General features: G+C 37.3%; 1 protein-coding gene across 2 annotated transcripts in view; it reads right to left on the bottom strand.

The window, feature by feature from the left end:
- LOC148955426 (tetratricopeptide repeat protein 37-like) overlaps positions 1-17,829 on the bottom strand; it is a 105,454-nt gene that overhangs the window by 49,859 nt on the left and 37,766 nt on the right. For both annotated transcript variants that reach the window (XM_089108188.1, XM_089108187.1), the window contains exons 7-9: positions 17,069-17,183; positions 10,456-10,691; positions 1,239-1,520 (exon numbers count right to left, since the gene is read on the bottom strand). In XM_089108188.1, the coding sequence (XP_088964314.1) occupies positions 1,239-1,520; positions 10,456-10,691; positions 17,069-17,183 (633 nt within the window). The remainder of the gene's footprint in view (positions 1-1,238; positions 1,521-10,455; positions 10,692-17,068; positions 17,184-17,829) is intronic.

Genomic DNA, 17,829 nt, shown 5'->3' with positions numbered 1-17,829 from the left:
CATTCTCCTATAACCGCTTTATTACACTTTCTCTTTTTAAGATGGTGCTGTCAATAGCTATTTGCCTTCTTCTCCTAAAGTAAAACAGCTAGTTTATAATACTGGAAAAAATAAAAGCAAAAATTATTAACCCATCGAGAATTGATGTTATTTCTTGTCATCCAAGTCTTTTCAGCAACTATAGCTTGAATATAAGAAAATAGCTCTATAAGCTTTAGCAAGAGGGTAGTCCACCAACCTTATTATAGAATCTGTGCTTCACTAATAAATAACAAACTAAATTAGCAAGAAACAAAAGTTGATATTAGGCATGTTAATGACTGGCTTCACTCAATTACCTTAAAAGATGCCTAAAAAATGTAAAAAATCGTAGCTAAAATTCAAGTTTTCGCTATATAAAGCACAAATTTCTTTGATTTTTCGCTATGTGGTGATAGGTAAGATATATGGCACCTACGTACAGTAAATTCTGTTTCGTAATAAAAATGAAACCAGCATAGATACAGAAAATCTGCATAGTGTTACAGAAAGATACAAATTTCGAACCATCTTCCTACTTGGTTTCCACAACTTTATAGAACTTTGTCGTAACATGACACTAGGGCTGGTAGACTTGCTTCAAAAGTGTTGTTCAATTTGTTGCCAACCATGTAGCAATACGTTTTGAATTCTTTATTGGTATTAAATGACGGATTCCGCTTTGCCATGAGTAAAAACAATAAAAATAATTAGTTTAAGATTCTTAGGAGGCTGTGCCACACAATACAGAAGAAGCACCGAGCAATGCTGACAAAACAGTGTTTTCTGTTTATTGTTAAAGGGAGTTTTCCCGGTCTAATGTATAAGATGTTTTGCCAATTAAGACAGTTAATTTGTAGTGATATGCATTACACCTATATAATGTTTTTGTAAATTGGATTAAAGTTTTAAAAACTCTTTTTAAACATTGTTAAAAAGAGTTGTATATAAGTTCAGTTCTTCCATTTTGTACATGCTTCCTTGTACATATGTATAAAAAACATTTTGTCGGGAGGAAGAGTGGGGGTGTTACTTATAAAATGTTTCCACCTTGCTTTCAGTCCTTTGTAGAACAGCTGTGACCCCTCCCCTGGGAAATTTAATTTCTTTTTGCACTAGCGCAAAAAATTTGCACTAGCGCAAAAATTTCATCCCTTTTCACTTCCTCCTGTGAATAAGCCTTTTGTAAATTAAACAATGAACATGTAAGGTGCAATTACATTATCCAATGCTTTAGTTGCTTCACTATCTCCTTTTTCCAGGAGCAGCTTTCCCTTGAAGAGAAAGACTCTCCAGTCGCAAAAATCTTCAAGAATTTCCTCACAAAGAGATAGGGCTTTTTCAGATTCATCTTTCGCTATCCATACTTTTACATGTGCAAGTGCTCGCTCGAGGTCAACTTCCGGCAGAGGCTTTAGTTTTAGAATCTGAAGTGCTTTGCCAGGATTGCCCAGTAATATTTGCACTGATGCCTCAACAGATGAGCCATTGTTGCCAGGAACCTGAAATGATGAAAAAGTTGCACAAATCTTACTGATTTTTTTTTTTTTTTTAATCAGAGGCAACGCTATAGCGTTGCCTATAGTAAAGGCCATACGGCTCCAATGTTTTATTATTATTTTTTTTCCCAGAAGCACTTCATATGGAAGGGGTCGTCGTAGAACCTTCAAAGGGGGCTCATTCGATTGGAAATCGAGAGTTCTAGTGCCCTTTTTAAGGGTAAAAAGTGATTGGAAGCCATCTAATACCCCTTCCGCGCCCACCAGTTCCCCAAACATCCAATCAAAATTTTGAGATAGCCATTTTGTTCTACGTTGTTCTACGTAGTCTAATGACGCAGTAGATTTTAGACTTTTACAGTGAGAGAAGGAGGTGATACCCAAACTCTTGTTTGTAGTGATTTTTGTTCGTTTCAAGCTTGATTTCCATATTCAATTTAAGTTTCACTCGTTTTAAGATTTATTTATTCATTCACATTAATATCTATTGTATGTTGGTTTGCGTTGATTGTTTATTTAATTTCTGTTCGTTTTAAGTTTCATTTATACTTCAATTGGAAAATATTTTTTTCGTTTCAAGCTTGATTTTCATATTCAATCTAAGCATTTATCGCTTTAAGATCTTTTTATTCACTTATATCATTAATTGTCGTATGTTTTTCGCTATGGCTGCTTATTTTATGTAGGATTCCTTCTGGGTCTCCTTATTCTTCAATAATACTCTCTGGGAATTTTAAAGTGGAATGTTAAAAGGTATTGCATCTTCTGCGCTGATGTTTAGAGCAGCCTCGAGTTTTCTTTTTAAAACCCCCTGTTTGGAAAGTTTTTTTTTAAAATAATATAATGAAATATCCAACTGAAAACCAAGATAAATCAAAAGCAAATAAATCATTAGATGCTCCGAATAGATCATTAGATGCTGCAAACAAGCAGAATTACATTAAAAGAACTAGGAACTGTCCATTTGATATACCCATTGATCTTGTCAAAACCTTTTCTAGCATCATCAACCTTTTTTCACAGATATTTAACTGTATCAGAAATTCAGGATTGTACACATTATTTTCGAAACTGTGTTATTTCCTCAACTGTTAAAAAATAAAAGTTCATTTCAAAATTTTAAGGGAGTTGGTGTATTCCCGACCACAAAAGCCTCTATTTTCAGCAAAATACACAAAAGTATTGGAGCTCCGTGACGGGAAGAGCCTGTGACAGATATTGACGAGAATTCATTTGGTGGAACGTTTAATTTCGGTAATATGTTCTGATAATTTGGATAAAGCTTCCGCACTATGGCCCCTGGTTGTTTTGTTAACAATACTGGTTTATGTTTCCTGAGAAAAAAAAAATCAAATGAATTTACTGAAAAAAATGTGCACTGCCAGTTTAATATCCATATGGTAATTTTTATTGCGTAAGATCTAAGGTAATTTTTGATTTTTTAAAACTATAAAAGTGGGAATATTCAAAAGAATTTTTTTCAGTAAAGTACAAATTATATTCTATCTTTTAGAAAGCATAGGGCTTAGAACCCTACTCAGATTAATTTCTGCTCGTTTTGAGTTTGACTTATTTTAATTTCTGTTTATTTTGGGTTTCATTTATTTATTAATACCTATTTGTGGTAGTTGTATGCTTTGTAGATTATTTTATTTTATTTTTGTTCATTTTTGGTTTAATGGAGTTCTTTACTTTTTTTGGAAAAACATATTTTGTGCAAAAAGTTTTTTTGATTGATTTCTGTTCGTTTTATATTGACATAGTCTTTTTCAGGGAGAAAGACTGAGCCTCTTCTGAAGTTAAACAACCACCCCTTTCAAAAAAACCTTTAATACCCCCTGGGCATAACTTACGACCCTTGCCCCTAATGTCTGGGGTTTGTTTCAACAACCCCATGGGGTTTCAAGCCTTATTTGGGGTTTGAAGCCTTATTATATGATATTTAGACTATTTTGAATAGAATGCAATCGCAAAATTTCTATTAGACGCCTTTCGGGACAATATGACGTGTGTGTAGAGGGGAGAGACGAGCTGCCCTCTGATCACTTTGACTCTTAAAAAGGGCACTAGAGCGTCTGATTACCAATCCAATGAGCCCCCTTTGAAGTTTATATGACCACACTTTCTATAAAAACCCTATATGTCCCTAGGGCAAAACTTACAACCCTTGTCCCGAGGGCTGGGGGGATTTTTTATCCTCAAAGACATAATTTCCAGACCTTTGTGATAGGCTTATCAAAATGGCTATATCCAAATTGGAAGTGTTTGAGGAAATGATAGGCGTGGAGGGAGACATTTGCCCTCTGACCACTTTCGACTAATAAAAAAGGCACTAGTCCTCTGAATTTCCAATGGAATGAGCCCTTTTTGACGGTTCTACGACAAATTTTTTTATAAAAACATTAAAACACCCAAGGGCATAACTTACGACCCTTGTCCTGAGGGCTATGGGGGAAAGGCTGTCATTCTCAAAGACATAATTTCCAGACCTTTTAACTACGTTGAGCAAAATGGCCATATCAAAATGTTGATCGAAAATATTTGGGGAAATGGTGGGCTTGAGGGGAGGGGGCGATTCTCCCTCTAATTATTCTCGACTGTTAAAAAGGGCAATAGCCCTCTCAATTTCAAATGGAAAGAGCCTTTTTTTAATTTTTTACGACAACACTTTCTATATGACATTATATTTCCCCAGGGCATAACTGTACAACCCTTGCCCTGAAGGGGGTGCGGGGGGGGGGGTTGTCATCATCAAAGACATAATTTTCAGACCTTTCAACTACGTTGAACAAAATAGCCATATCAAAATGTTGATCAGAAAGATTTGGGGAAGTAGAGGGCGTGGGGGGGGGGCGATTCTCCCTCTGATTACTTTCGACTATTAAAAAGGGCAATAGCCCTCTCAATTTACAATCGAAAGAGCCCTTTTTTAAGTTTTTACGACAACACTTTCGATGAGACCTTATATGCCCCCAGGGCATAAATCAGAGCCTTAAGTATAAGGACTCTAGGTGTCTCGTCCTACCTAAACACGTAATTTTCGAACCCTTCAACGACATTCAAAAAATTGCTGTATCAAAATATTGGTCGGAAGTGTTTTGGAAAATGATGGGCGTGGAGGGGCATTTGCTTTCCGATCGTTTTTGACTATTAATAAGGGCACTAGCCCTCTCAATTCCCAATGATAAAAACCTTATATACCGCTAGGGCATAACTTACAACCCTTGCCCTGAGGGTTATGGGGGGTTGTCTTCCTCAAAGACCTAATTTCCAGAACTTGAAACTAAGTTAAACAAAATGGCTATCTCAAAATTTTGATTGAATTTGTTTGGGGAAATGGTGTGTGTGAGAGGGGGTTAGTTGCCCTTCAATCATTTTCGATTATTAAACAGTGTACTAGCCCTTTCAATTTCCAATCGAATGAGCCCCTTTTGATGTTTCTACATCAATTCTTTCTATAAAAACCATATATGCCTCCAGGGCCTATCTTACAACCCTTACCATGAGGGCTGTGGGCGGTTGTAATCTTCAAAGACCTAATTTCCAATACTTTCAACTACGTTGAAAAAAATGACTATCTCAAAATTTTGATTGGATGTGTTTGGGGAAATGGTGGGCGTGAGAGGAGGGTTAGTTGCCTGTCATCCTCAAAGACCTAATTTCCAGAACTTTCAACTACGTTGAATAAAATGGTTATCTGAAAATTTTGATTGGATGTGTTTGGGAAATGGTGGGCGTGAGAGGGGGGTTAGTTACACTCTAATCACTTTCGACTATTAAAAAGGGCACTAGCCTTCTTAATCTCCAATTTATTAAGCCCTTTTTGAAGTTTCCACAACAACGCTATGTATAAAAACCTTATATGCCCCCAGGGCAAAACTGACAGCCTTTGTCCTGGGGGCTCTCGGGGGTTTTTCACCCTCAAATACATAATTTCCAGAACTTTCAACTACACTGAACAATATAGCTATCTCAAAACTTTGATTGAATGTGTTTGGGGAAATGGTAGGAGTGAGAGGGGGGTTAGTTGCCCTCCATTCACTTTCTACTATTAAAAAGGGCACTAGCCTTTTTTTATTTCCAATCAAATGAGCCCTTTTTGTAGTTTCTACGATAAAACTTTCTATAAAAACCATATATGCCCCCAGGGCATAACTCACAACCCTTGCCCTGAGGTTTTTTTTTTTTTGGGGGGGGGGGGCGTTGTCATCCTCAAAGACCTAATGTCCAGAACTTTCAACTACGTTGAACAAAATGAATATTTTAAAATTTTCATTGAATATGTTAGGGGAAATAGTGGGCGTTAAAGGGGGGTTAGTTGTTCTTCCATAACTTTCGACTATCAACAAGGGCTCTAGCTCTTTCAATTTCCAATCGAATGAACCATTTTTGAAGTTCCTACGACAACTCTTTCCACAAAAACCTCATATGTCCCCAGGGTATAACTTACAACCCTTGCCCTGAGGGCCGGGGGGGGGGGGGGGTTGTAATCCTCAAAGACCTAATTTCCAGAACTTTCAACAACGTTGAAAATAAGACTATCACAAAAGTTTGATTGTATGTGTTTGGGGAAATGGTGGGCGTGAGAAGGGGGTTAGTTGCCCTCCAATGACTTTCTACTATTAGAAAGGGCACTAGCCCTTTCAATTTCCAATCGAATAAGCCCTTTTTTAAGTTTCTACGACAACATTTTCTATAAAACCTTATATGCCCCCAGGGTTTAACTTACAACCCTTGTCCTGAGGGCTGTGGGGGGGGGGGTGTCATCCTTAAAGATCTAATTTCCAAAACTTTCAACTACGTTGAACAAAATAATTATCTAAAATTTTGATTGGATTTGTTTTGGGAAAAGGTGGGCTTAAAAGGGGGGTTAGTTGCCCTCCAATCACCTTCGACTATTAATAAGAGCACTAGCCCTTTGAATTTCCAATGGAATGAGCAATTTTTTAAGTTTCTACGACAACACCTTATATAAGAACCTTATATACCTCCAGGACACACCTTATAGCCCTTGCTCTGAAGACTGTGGGGGGTATGTCCAACTCAGAGATATAATTTCTAAAACTTTTAACTGCGTTGAAGAATACGGCTGTTTCAAAACCTTGATTGGATGTGTTTGGGAAAACGTTAGGCTTGGAAGGGGTGTTAGTCGCCTTCCAATCACTTTCGACTATTAAAAAGGGCACTAGCCATTTCAACTTCCAATCGAATGAGCCCTTTTTGCAGTTTTACGACAACACTTTCTGTTAAAACCTTATACGCCCCGAGGACATTACTTATAACCCTTTCCCCGAGGTCTGTGTGGGGGGGGGGGCGGGTTGTCATCCTCAAAGATCTATTTTCAGAACTTTCAACTACGTTGAGCAAAATGTCTATCTCGAAATTTTGATTGGATGTGTTTGGGGAAAAGGTGGGCGTGAGAGGGGGCTTAGTTACCCTCAATCACTTTCGACTATTAAAAAGGGCACTAGCCCTTTGAATTTCGAATCGAATGAGCCCTTTTTGAAGTTTCTGCGACAACACTTTCTATAAAAATCTTATATGCCCCCAGGGCGTAACTCAAAAGCCTTACCCGAGGGTTGAGGAGGAGTGTCCTCCTCAAAAACATTATTCTGTCTGGAAATCAGCTACGCTGAATTTTTTTTTTCCAGAAGAAAGATCACAGATGCGTGTTTATTTTTATTTTTTTCCAGGGATGATCATATCAACCAGTGGGCCTAGAACATCGGGAGTTGCAAGTCTTTGTAGTTTGTTTTACTCCTGAAAAACATTATTTCTATCTGGAAATGAGCTACGCTGAACAAAATGGCTATCTCAAAATCTTAATTGGATGTGTTTGGGGAAATAGCGGGCGTGGTTGGTTACCTCCCAATCACTTTCGAGTATTAAAAAGGGCACAAGCCCCTCCAATTTCCAATCAAATTCGCCCTTTTCGAAGTTTCTACGACAACTCCTTCGATACGGTGCCCATGTCTAAAACTCAAATTAAAAAATGTACTTTAACAGATGGATAATGCCGAATCTCCTTTATCGTAAGATAGCAAAGCTGCCTTCCTATGTTGTAACGTTAAAACTGTAGGACTAAAGATATATATCAGACCAATAACTGGCATAGGAAGAAAACCTTAAGCGAATACAATGTATAGATGAATTCGGTTGTATTTTGTGTCTCCGAAGAATTCTCTCTTATCTGTCACAAGGCTCTTCAAGACAGAAAAACTTTTATGACGGAATATCCCTTGATTGGTCCAGTCGTGGAACATAAGCCAGTAGAAGTTTATATATTAGACAAATAGGGAGAAATACCAGCGTTTGTAGGCTTAAACTATATACAATATATTTGATTGTACAAAATTACTGGCAACTTTCTTTCAAATAAAAGCCAAAAAACTATGTGCAAATCTGCACTATTAGAACAGCCCATTATTTCGGGGGATTATTAAAGGGTGCCTTTTTTGGTTTCCACCAATTTCTATTGATAGTAAATGACTTACTAAAAGATTATCCGGCCCAAAAAAACGTGGATGACCACACTACAGTTAAGAAATTTTATAAACGACAATAGAAGCTATCCATGAAAACGTACCAATTCAATGAAAATGAATACGTATGAATCTTGTATAATAGCCCTCTCTTTATTTTTCAAATTCAAACTCTACTTTTCAACCTCCAACTTTAGAGATCGAATTATTTTCAGAAATCCATTTTTTTTTCGGTATATATTATAGCTCAAAATGAGATTCTGAAAACAAAATACCTACTAATTTAGAAAGAACTTGAACACGTATTAGACAATACTTTAGACACACTGTCCCGTCTACATATCTCCTCTAGATTTCATTTGAACCTCTTTTTTTTAGTATAGCTATCCAGTTATGGCACTACTGGACATCTGCTTATCAAAGATTTAGCTTGGAGCCCTCTTGATGGTTTCTCAACCAACTCAAAACTTCTTTATCTTGAAGGAATCCATTAATACAAGCTTGAAACTCGCTTTTCTCCCCCCTAGTGTCGTAGTTAAAAATTATAAATGCTTCGCATTAATCTAACCTAAACTAGACATATTTGACTATAAATATTATGAAAATCTGATCATCTGCAAAGTAGGGATTAAACACTGACTTCTTGGTCGAGTTCCAAAAAATAGTACGACTAAGATTTGAATACACATCAATAATATACCAAACAGACAATAAAGCCACAATGAAGAAATTGGACGCAATTGAGAATTCTCAACATTGTCTTTTGTGCGACAAAACTGCAGCAGTTACGCTTTTTCTCTCTGAGAGTGGCCTAAAAGATGCGGGAACCGGATAGACTCTTAATGGATTGAAACATTTTAAAAAGGAATGTTTGTCTGAAAAATCTCACCTCTTGAAATCTTGTTTATCGAAAAGTGGAAGACTATAATCAGCTCAATTGTCTCAAAGACAGCACTTTTAGAAGAGCATGATCCACAAAGTCAATGTTGTGAGAAAGAGGATTTAGTGTCATCATTATCATCCTAACTGTTCTTGAGAGCCAAAATTGTTTCGGATAATGAAAAACTACAGAATCAAAGAGAATAAACACAGACAGACAGTTTTAATTGAAAAACATAACAACCTTCCCAATTTGTGCAATTTCTCACAACATATAATCTCCACAATATAAGTTCGAAGAATTTAACTCTTGTTAAGCAGCTGTATGAAAACTAGAACAAATGAAGTAACATATCGATTTGTTGTAGCTTTAACCAGAAATAACTTGATTCGCTTTCAATATATATGGTGCTTAATTTGGTAGATTATCACGGTGTCACGTTATCCACTGCAACTACTTTCAAAACTTTCAGAGTTTCATGCCGGTGTTGAAGCGATGGCAGTCTTAGTACTTCCAATACCTTTTCATACAGAATATCTAGCGGCCCAAAAATAATAAACAACACACGCTTCTATACCGTTCAAGCTTGAGGTAGACACATTGTTCTTAGTGCTGAAGGCACCCAAACAGGACATGTACGATCCAGAATGGGCCAGACATACCTTAAATGTGCACACCAGTTGCTCTCTACATCAGTGTCAAACCTCCGCGTTACATTTAAAATATGTAGACTAGCGTTTGCAATTGTTACCACATTCTCAATATGCGCAGAGAAATCGTAAGAAAAGTAACTCAATAATCTAGATACTGTCTGTTAACGAGAAAGGAACATTCGGCTCCGATAAATAACTTTTTAGTGGGTTAGAGCGTACATTCTTCAACCTATCCTGAACAAGCTTAAGGTTTACATGGGCCACTGCCGATTCTTGCCATTCATTAAAACTAGGGTCGCTTTATTACGAATGATGAGTATTGCAATTTGATAGAACCTGTAAACTTTTGATGCGAGATTGGGTTACATCAAGTAAATAAAACTCTGAGAGTCTTGAAAGTTAAAATAACTAAAAAAAATAGCTTTTGAAAAACGGATGCTTTACCATTGCACACAACTGAGAAAGTCAAATTTACAAAAGGGAAAAAGTGTAGGGGTTCAAAATCGTTCCTGTACCATTATTCAAAAAATCATTTGATGCAGTCATTGATTTCAGCCCAAAAACATAATTTTAGTAGAACTACCTTGGTCAAAAGTTTTATTCATATTTGAGATTATCTGAAGCAAAAGAAAAAGAAATCTTCATATTTTGTCAAAACAGTCTCAAACTTCTTTTCACGCCTTCTCATATTACAGATTATGAAAAAAAGAAGACATTTTCATTTAACCTAAATAAAATAATTTATATGAATAAAAAGACTCATAATGCAACATGGAACGGGTCTAAAGGAAAAAGTTGGAAACCTGGAGAAACCCAGCTGATCTTCGATTATAATCTATAGAAACACTGAATCGCCAGAAATTTATAGGTTGAAAAGTCCGCATAGATTTCAAGAATAAAATTGAACTCCCTTCATTGCCTACCTGTTCACACAAAATCAGCACCGAGTTCAATAGTTTTTCGTTTCTATTCAGACCAAGAGCTTGGTTCTCTTCTTCACTACATGCAATGCCATGTGCAAGCCTCACTTTCCATTTCTCTGGTTCACCCTGATTAATCATTAGCCGGCTAAATGCTATGATTTTTCTCCAATCACCAAGAGCTAACAAAGTTTTATAATAAAGCTCTTTGGCCGATAATAGGTCTTCTATTGCAATTCCTGAAAGCATTGAAAGTTATATATAGACTAATGGAGTTCAAAAACAAATTTAATTTACGAAATTCCAAAAAATACCCAAATATAGCAGTCAAAACAGAAACAAATAAGAGAGCAGTCCATAGAAATATATTTACCAAATAAAAAGACGAACGCAGAAGATGAGCTTTACACAAACTCAAAAACTTCTGTACTTCGTGAATTAGCCGGGAATCACCATCAAAATTAGGGCCCAGGAAGACGTTTTCAAGCTTCTTCCTTCAGCCCTTCTCTAATCGCAGGGCTAGAAAAACTCTCTAGGATAGGTCGACTTTGGCTAAGAGTCTACTCCTCTTGTAGTGTCCTCTTGTTTAGAATTGGTTACTGTGGAAGTAGAAAGGGCTCTTTGAAGGTGTTTGAAAGACTTATCAAAGGCAACGCTATAGCGTAGCCTATAGTAAAGGCCATACGGCTCCAATGTTTTATTATTATTATTTTTTTCCAAGAGGCACTTCATAAGGAAGAGGTCGTCGTAGAAACTTCAAAGGGGGCTCATTCGATTGGAAATCTAGAGATCTAGTGCCCTATTTAATAGTCGAAAATGATTGGAGGGCAACTAGCCCCCCCCCCCAACGCCCATCATTCCCCCCAACACATCCAATCAAAATCTTGAGATAGTCATTTTGTTCAGCCTAGTTGATATGTTTTTGAGCCTAGTAATATGTTTTTGAGGAGGGCACTCCCCCACAACCCTCAGGACAAGAGTTTTAAGTTATGCCCTGGGGGCATATAAGGTTTTTATAGAAGGCGTTGTCGTAGAAACTTCAAAACAGGCTCATTCTATTGGAAATTCAAAGGACTAGTACCATTTTTCATTGTCGAAAGTAACTGGTGGGCAACAAGCCCCCCCCCCCCCACGCCCATTATTCCCCCAAATACATCCAATCAAAATTTTGAGATAGCCATTTTGTTCAGCGTAGTTCATTTCTAGATAGAAAATATCTTTACAGGAAGATACTCCCCCACAACCCTCAGGGCAAGAGTTTTAAGTTATGCCCTGGGGGCATATAAGGTCTTTATAGAAGGCGTTATCGTCAAAACTTCAAAAAAGACTCATTCGATTGGAAATTCAAAGGGCTAGTGCCCTTTTTAATAGTCCAAAGTGATTGGAGGGCAACTAGCCCCCCCCCCCCGCCCCTCATTCCCCCAAACACATCCAATCGAAATTTTGAGATAGCCATTTTGTTCAGCGTAGTTGATTTCCAGATAGAAAATTTGTTTTTGAGGAGGACACTCCCCCGCAACCCTCAAGGCAAGGATTTTAATTTATACCATTTTTACAGAAGGCGTTGCAGTAGGAACTTCAAAAAAGACTCATTCGATTGGAAATTCAAAGGGCTGGTGCCCTTTTTACTAGTCAAAAATGATTTGAGGGCAACTAACCCCCCTCTCACGCCCACCTTTTCCCGAAACACATCCAAAAAAAAATTTGAGACATCCATTTTATTCAACACAGTTTTAAGTTCTGGAAATTAGGTCTTTGAGGATGACAAATCCCCCACGGCCCTCAGGGCAAGGGTTGTAAGCTATGCCCTGGGGGGCTATAAGGTTTTGTACAGACAACGTTGTCATAGAAACTTCAGAAAGGGCTCATTCGATTGGAAATTGAAATAGCTAGTTCCCTTTTTATAGTCGAAAGTGATTCTAAGGCAACTGACACCCCTTCCCCGCCTACCATTTCCCCAAACACATCCAATCAAAATTTTGATATAGCCATTTTGTTCAACATAGTTGAAATTTCTAGAAATTATATCTTTGAGCAGGACACTCCCCCCACAGTATTGAGGGCAAGGGTTATAAGTTATGCCCTGGGGGCATATATGGTTCTTATGGAAGAATTACTTTTATAGACTTCAAAGAAGGCTCATTTGATTGGAAATTGAAAGTCCCCCCCCCCCAAATACATCAAATAAAAATTTTAAGATAGCTATTTTGCTAAAAATAGTTCAAAGATCATATAACAAAAATTCCGGTGTCGATACAACCCACCAGGGCCCGGGGGCAGGCGTTGTAAGTTATGCCCTGGGGGCATATATGGGTCTTATGGTAATGACGCTCGTATTAACTTCGAAGAGGGATCATTTGATTGGAAATCGAAAGTTCTAGTTAAGTTTTTTAGAGTCAAAAGAGATTGGAGAGCAACTAGCCCCCCCACGCCCCATTTCCCCAAATGCATCCAATAAAAATTTTTAGATAGCCATTAAGTTAAAAAAATTTCAAAAGTCAGATAACAAAAACTCAGGTGTCATCATACCCCCCAGGGCCCGGGGGCAGGCGTTGTAAGTTATGCCCTGGGGCATATATTGTTCGTATGAAAGGGATGCTCGCATAAACTTCAGAGAGGGCTCATTTGATTGGATATTGAAAGTTTTACTTTACTTTTTAAGCGTCAAAATATTGGAGGGTAACCAGCTCCAACCCCCCCCCCCAAAAAATGCATCCAATTAAAATTTTAAGATAGCTTTTTTGTTAAAAATAGTTCAAAGATCATATAAAAAAAATGCCGGTGTCAATACAACCCACCAGGGCCCGGGGGCAGGTGTTGTAAATCATGCCCTGGGGGCATATATGGGTCTTATGGAAGGGATGCTCGTATTAACTTCAAAGAGGGATCATTTGATTGGAAATTGAAACTTCTAGTTCACTTTTTAAGAGTCAAAAGAGAATGGAGGGCATCTAGCCCCCCCCCCCCTACACGCCCTTTTTTCCTCAAACCCATCCGACAAGAACTTTGAGATAGCTTTTTTTTAGATAGTTCAAAGACCATATAACGAAAACTCAGGGGTCAAAACGGCCCCCCAGGGCCCGAGGGCAGGTGTTGTAAGTTATACCCCGGGAGAATATATGGTTCTCATTGAAGGGATGCTCGTAAAAAAAAAATTTTAGAGTCAAAAGAGATTGGAGGGCAACTAGCCCCCCCCCCCACGCCCCTTTTGCCCCAAATGCATCCAATAAAAATTTTGAGATAGCCAATAAGTTAAAAATTTCTCAAAAGTCAGATAAAAAAAACTCAGGTGTCATCATAACCCCCCGGGGCAGGCGTTGTAAGATATACCTTGGGGCATATATGAATCTTATTAAAGGGATGCTCGTATAAACTTTAGTGAGGGCTCATTTGATTGGAAATTGAAGGTTCGAGTTCACTTCTTATTGGTCACAACAGATCCGAGGCCAACTATTTCCCCCATGCCTTCTTTTTGCAAACCCATCTGATGGAAATTTTGAGATGGACATTTTGTTAAAAAAAAAATAGTTCAAAGGTCGGATAAGAAAAACTCCGGTGTCAAGTTCAAAAATTAGATAACAAAAACGCCCCCCAGAGCCCGGGGGATAGGCGTTAAAAGTGTTGTCCTGGGGGCGTATATGGTTCTTATGAAAGGGATACTCGTATGAACTTCAGAGGGGGCTCATTTGATTGAAAATTGAAAGTTCTAGTTCAATTTTTGAGAGTCAAAAGATATCCGAGATATCTCCACACACACCATTTTTTCCCCAAGCCCATCTGATAAAAATTTTATAAAAGCCATTTCATTAAAAATAATTCAAAGGTCAGAAAAGAAAAATTCCTGTGTCAACGGAACCCGCCAGGGCCCGGAGGCAGGCGTTATAAGTAATGCTCTAGGGGCATATATAGTTCTCATGGAAAGGATGCTCGTATAAACTTCGCAGATGGCTCATTTGATTCGACACCTTGACATGTTCTTGTTCACTTTTTAAGATTCAAAAGAGATCGGAGGGCAACTAGCCCCCCCCCCTCCTCGACGCCCTAAATACATCAGATAAAAATTTAGACATAGACATTTGTTAAAAATAGTTCAAAGTTCTGATAACAAAAAACTCCGTTGTCGATAAAGCCCCCCAGGGCCCGGAGGTAGGCATTTTTAGTTACGCCCTTGGGGTATACATAGTTGTTATGGAAAGGACGCTCGTATAAACTTCATATAGGACTCATTTGATTGGAAACTGAAAGTTGTAATTCACTATTTAAGAGTCAAAAGTGATTGAAGGATAGCTAGCCCCCCCCCCCCACACTCCATTCATTTTTTTCCCAGAGGCATTTCATATAAAAGGGGTTGTCGTATAAACTTCAAAGGGGGCTCATTCAATTATAAATCGAGAGTTCTAGTGCCCTTTTTAAGAGTCAAAAATGATCAAAGGGCAACTGCCCCCCAAGCCCTTTTTCCCCAAATACATCTGATAAAAAATTTGAGGTAGCCATTTTGTTAAAAATACTTCAAAGATCATATAACAAAAACTCCTTTACGTATGGTCATTTCGTTAAAAATAGTTCAAAGATCAGATAAGAAAAACTCCTGTGTTGACACAGGATTTTCAGCCTCAGACATGAGCCTGAAAATTGCACAGTCTATGTGCAGGCATATTGTGAAAAATCTTGAAACTATCAAAAAGTTCATGGCAAAGAACTGTAAGTAAGGCTCAATAGTAATCGAAACTATAAGAAACGAATTTTTGATACCAATAATTACATCAAAAGAATTAGATTTTTATGCTGATTTAAAATACCGTATATTAGTTTATAAATTTTGTCTTACCCATAAAAGGTTACGAGCCGGAGAAAATTTGCATGATTTTCGAAAGAAAGGGTAAACACCCCCTAAAAGTCATAGAATCTCAATAAAAATTACACCATCAGATTCAGCGTATCAGAGAAATCTACTACAGAGGTTTCAAGCTCCTATCTGCAAAAATGCGGAATTTTGTTGTTTTTTTTTCAGAAGAAAGATCATTTTTTTTTCAGGGATGATCATATCGACCAGTGGGCCTAGAACATCGGGAGTAGCAAGTCTTTGTAGTTTGTTTTAATTTCATCCAGAATGTCAATATTTGACATTCTGGGCGAATGTCCAATATTGACATTCAATATTTACATATTTGCTCTGGGGGGTAACATTCCTAATAGGATAATACCTTATAGGATACAACCAATGGAATAGACACAAGATGATCATTATAGACTTAAACAAAATTAGAATCTTACCCCTTAACTAGGATTATATTTTAATAATTAAGGAAAAGAATAAAAAGAAAAATTAAACTTACGTTTTTAGCTTGACAAAATATGAGCAAAAACCAAGAGCAAACTGACTCCTGGTAGGGCACGACCCTGTATATATATATATAAAACGCTCTTTGTTTATTAATTCCAAAATGCGGTAAGCTTTATCAAGCTTGTCGCACAATTGTTAGGGCATAAGAATGCCCTTGACAATATTTACTCTACACCCTAAATCGGGTTCCGGTCTCCTTTAGATAGATAAAATAATGACCTATATTGAGTTAATCTAAGATCTAAGAATTGAATTAAATTCTCAATTGATTTTAAATAGGTATCATAGCAGTTCTTAAAGAAAGAACAAAAATAAGAAATTCGTTTTCTTTGATTATTTGCTATACTTCAAGTTTCTCCTAATTCGGGACTGAACTGCAGGGTTGGGCCATGACCCCCCCACCCCCTGAGGGCGCCCATGTAATAGTTCAAAATCAAAACGATCAGAAATTACTATTAAAGAATAAATGAAACACAAAGCGAACAGAAATTAAACAAACAAACATACAACAGCTACTAATATAAATAAATAAACAAATCTTGAAACGAGTCAAACTTAAATTGAATATGCAAATCCAGCTTAAAACGAACAAAAATCACAGCAAACAAGTGTTTTGGCAACTGACGCCTTCCCTAACTGAAAAGGTCTAAAACCTACTGCATCGTTGGTGCTGGACCAAAAACAAATTGCATTACAATTTTTTTTTCTTATGTACTTATTACAGCATTGAAAATTAAATAAAAATTACAGTGAAATAAATTCTTGAACCCTCCCTAACTGTAGAAGTCCAAAACCTACTGCGTCATTTACGATTTACTCTAAACTATACGAATCAAAACTAAACTAAGCATAAAAAAACGAGTATGAATTATATTACAAATATTGGCGCTTTCCAAAAAAATTGTTATGATTGTTAGTTTTCAATACAGTATGAATAGGAATGTCCCAAGGTAACTACTGCCAATGAAGGAAGTATTTGCAGTTAGTTTTAATTTCACCCAGAATGTCAATATTTGACTATACAGCACGAGACTAGAATATCACCAAGAAACTAGAGAAATAAAAAATATCAATCTTCTGCTTTATCTGAGGTTAAATCTGCCCAAGCATACAAAATCTGCATTTTGAACCTTCATGGGTTATGAGTCCATTATCAAGCAGACCGTCATTTCTACATCAATGCATGCATTTAATTCAGGATTTACTACACCTATATTTAGTTTTTGGTTGATTGAATTTTCCTACTTTTTTTATTTTGTTTTTTGTGCTCACCTTTCTCAAATTTCTCCCTTGCATCAACATAGGTTTTCTCTTTGTAAAGTAGTGTTGCCTCAGCCAGAGTTTTATAACCTGTTACATCACATGTTTCTATAGCTTCCTTAATAGCCTGAAAAATCATAAAATAACCAAATAAATCAAAGGACTCTGTTGGTCTTCGCAAAATCAGTTATACTATGGCACAAAAATTCTCCAAAACACACAGAAGTGGTAATAAATGGTACCCAATCAGCTGTTTCAAACATTGCTTCAACAAGTTTCTGTTTCTCTCTCTCTCTCTCTCTCTCTCTCGTCTCTCTCTCTCTCTCTCTCTCTCTCTCTCTCTCTCTCTCTCTCTCTCTCTCTCTCTCTCTCTCTCTCTCTCTCTCTCTCTCTCTCTCTCTCTCTCTCTCTCTCTCTCTCTCTCTCTCTCTCTCTCTCTCTCTCTCTCTCTCTCTCTCTCTCTCTCTCTCTCTCTCTCTCTCTCTCTCTCTCTCTCTCTCTCTCTCTCTCTCTCTCTCTCTCTCTCTCTCTCTCTCTCTCTCTCTCTCTCTCTCCTCGTTTCTCTGATGACGGGCGATATATTATTTGCAGCTCATTTTACTTGATTTTACTGGTCCTAATGCTCATCTAATACTTACAAAGACAAGTAGCAGAAGGGCATCTTTAAGTTCATTTAAACAAAATACTTACAAAGACAAGTAGCAGAAGGGTATCTTTAAGTTCATTTAAACAAAATTCAGAAATCCATTCGTATTACTGCTTTTATTGGCGGG

Source organism: Artemia sp. Qi Xiang Cuo, chromosome 2 (assembly GCF_049724085.1).
Source record: "Artemia sp. Qi Xiang Cuo chromosome 2, ASM4972408v1, whole genome shotgun sequence".
In the NCBI taxonomy this organism is placed as follows: Eukaryota; Metazoa; Arthropoda; class Branchiopoda; order Anostraca; family Artemiidae; genus Artemia; species Artemia sp. Qi Xiang Cuo.
Note: the sequence above shows the minus strand (reverse complement) of the source record. Positions and strands in the feature narration are given on the sequence as shown.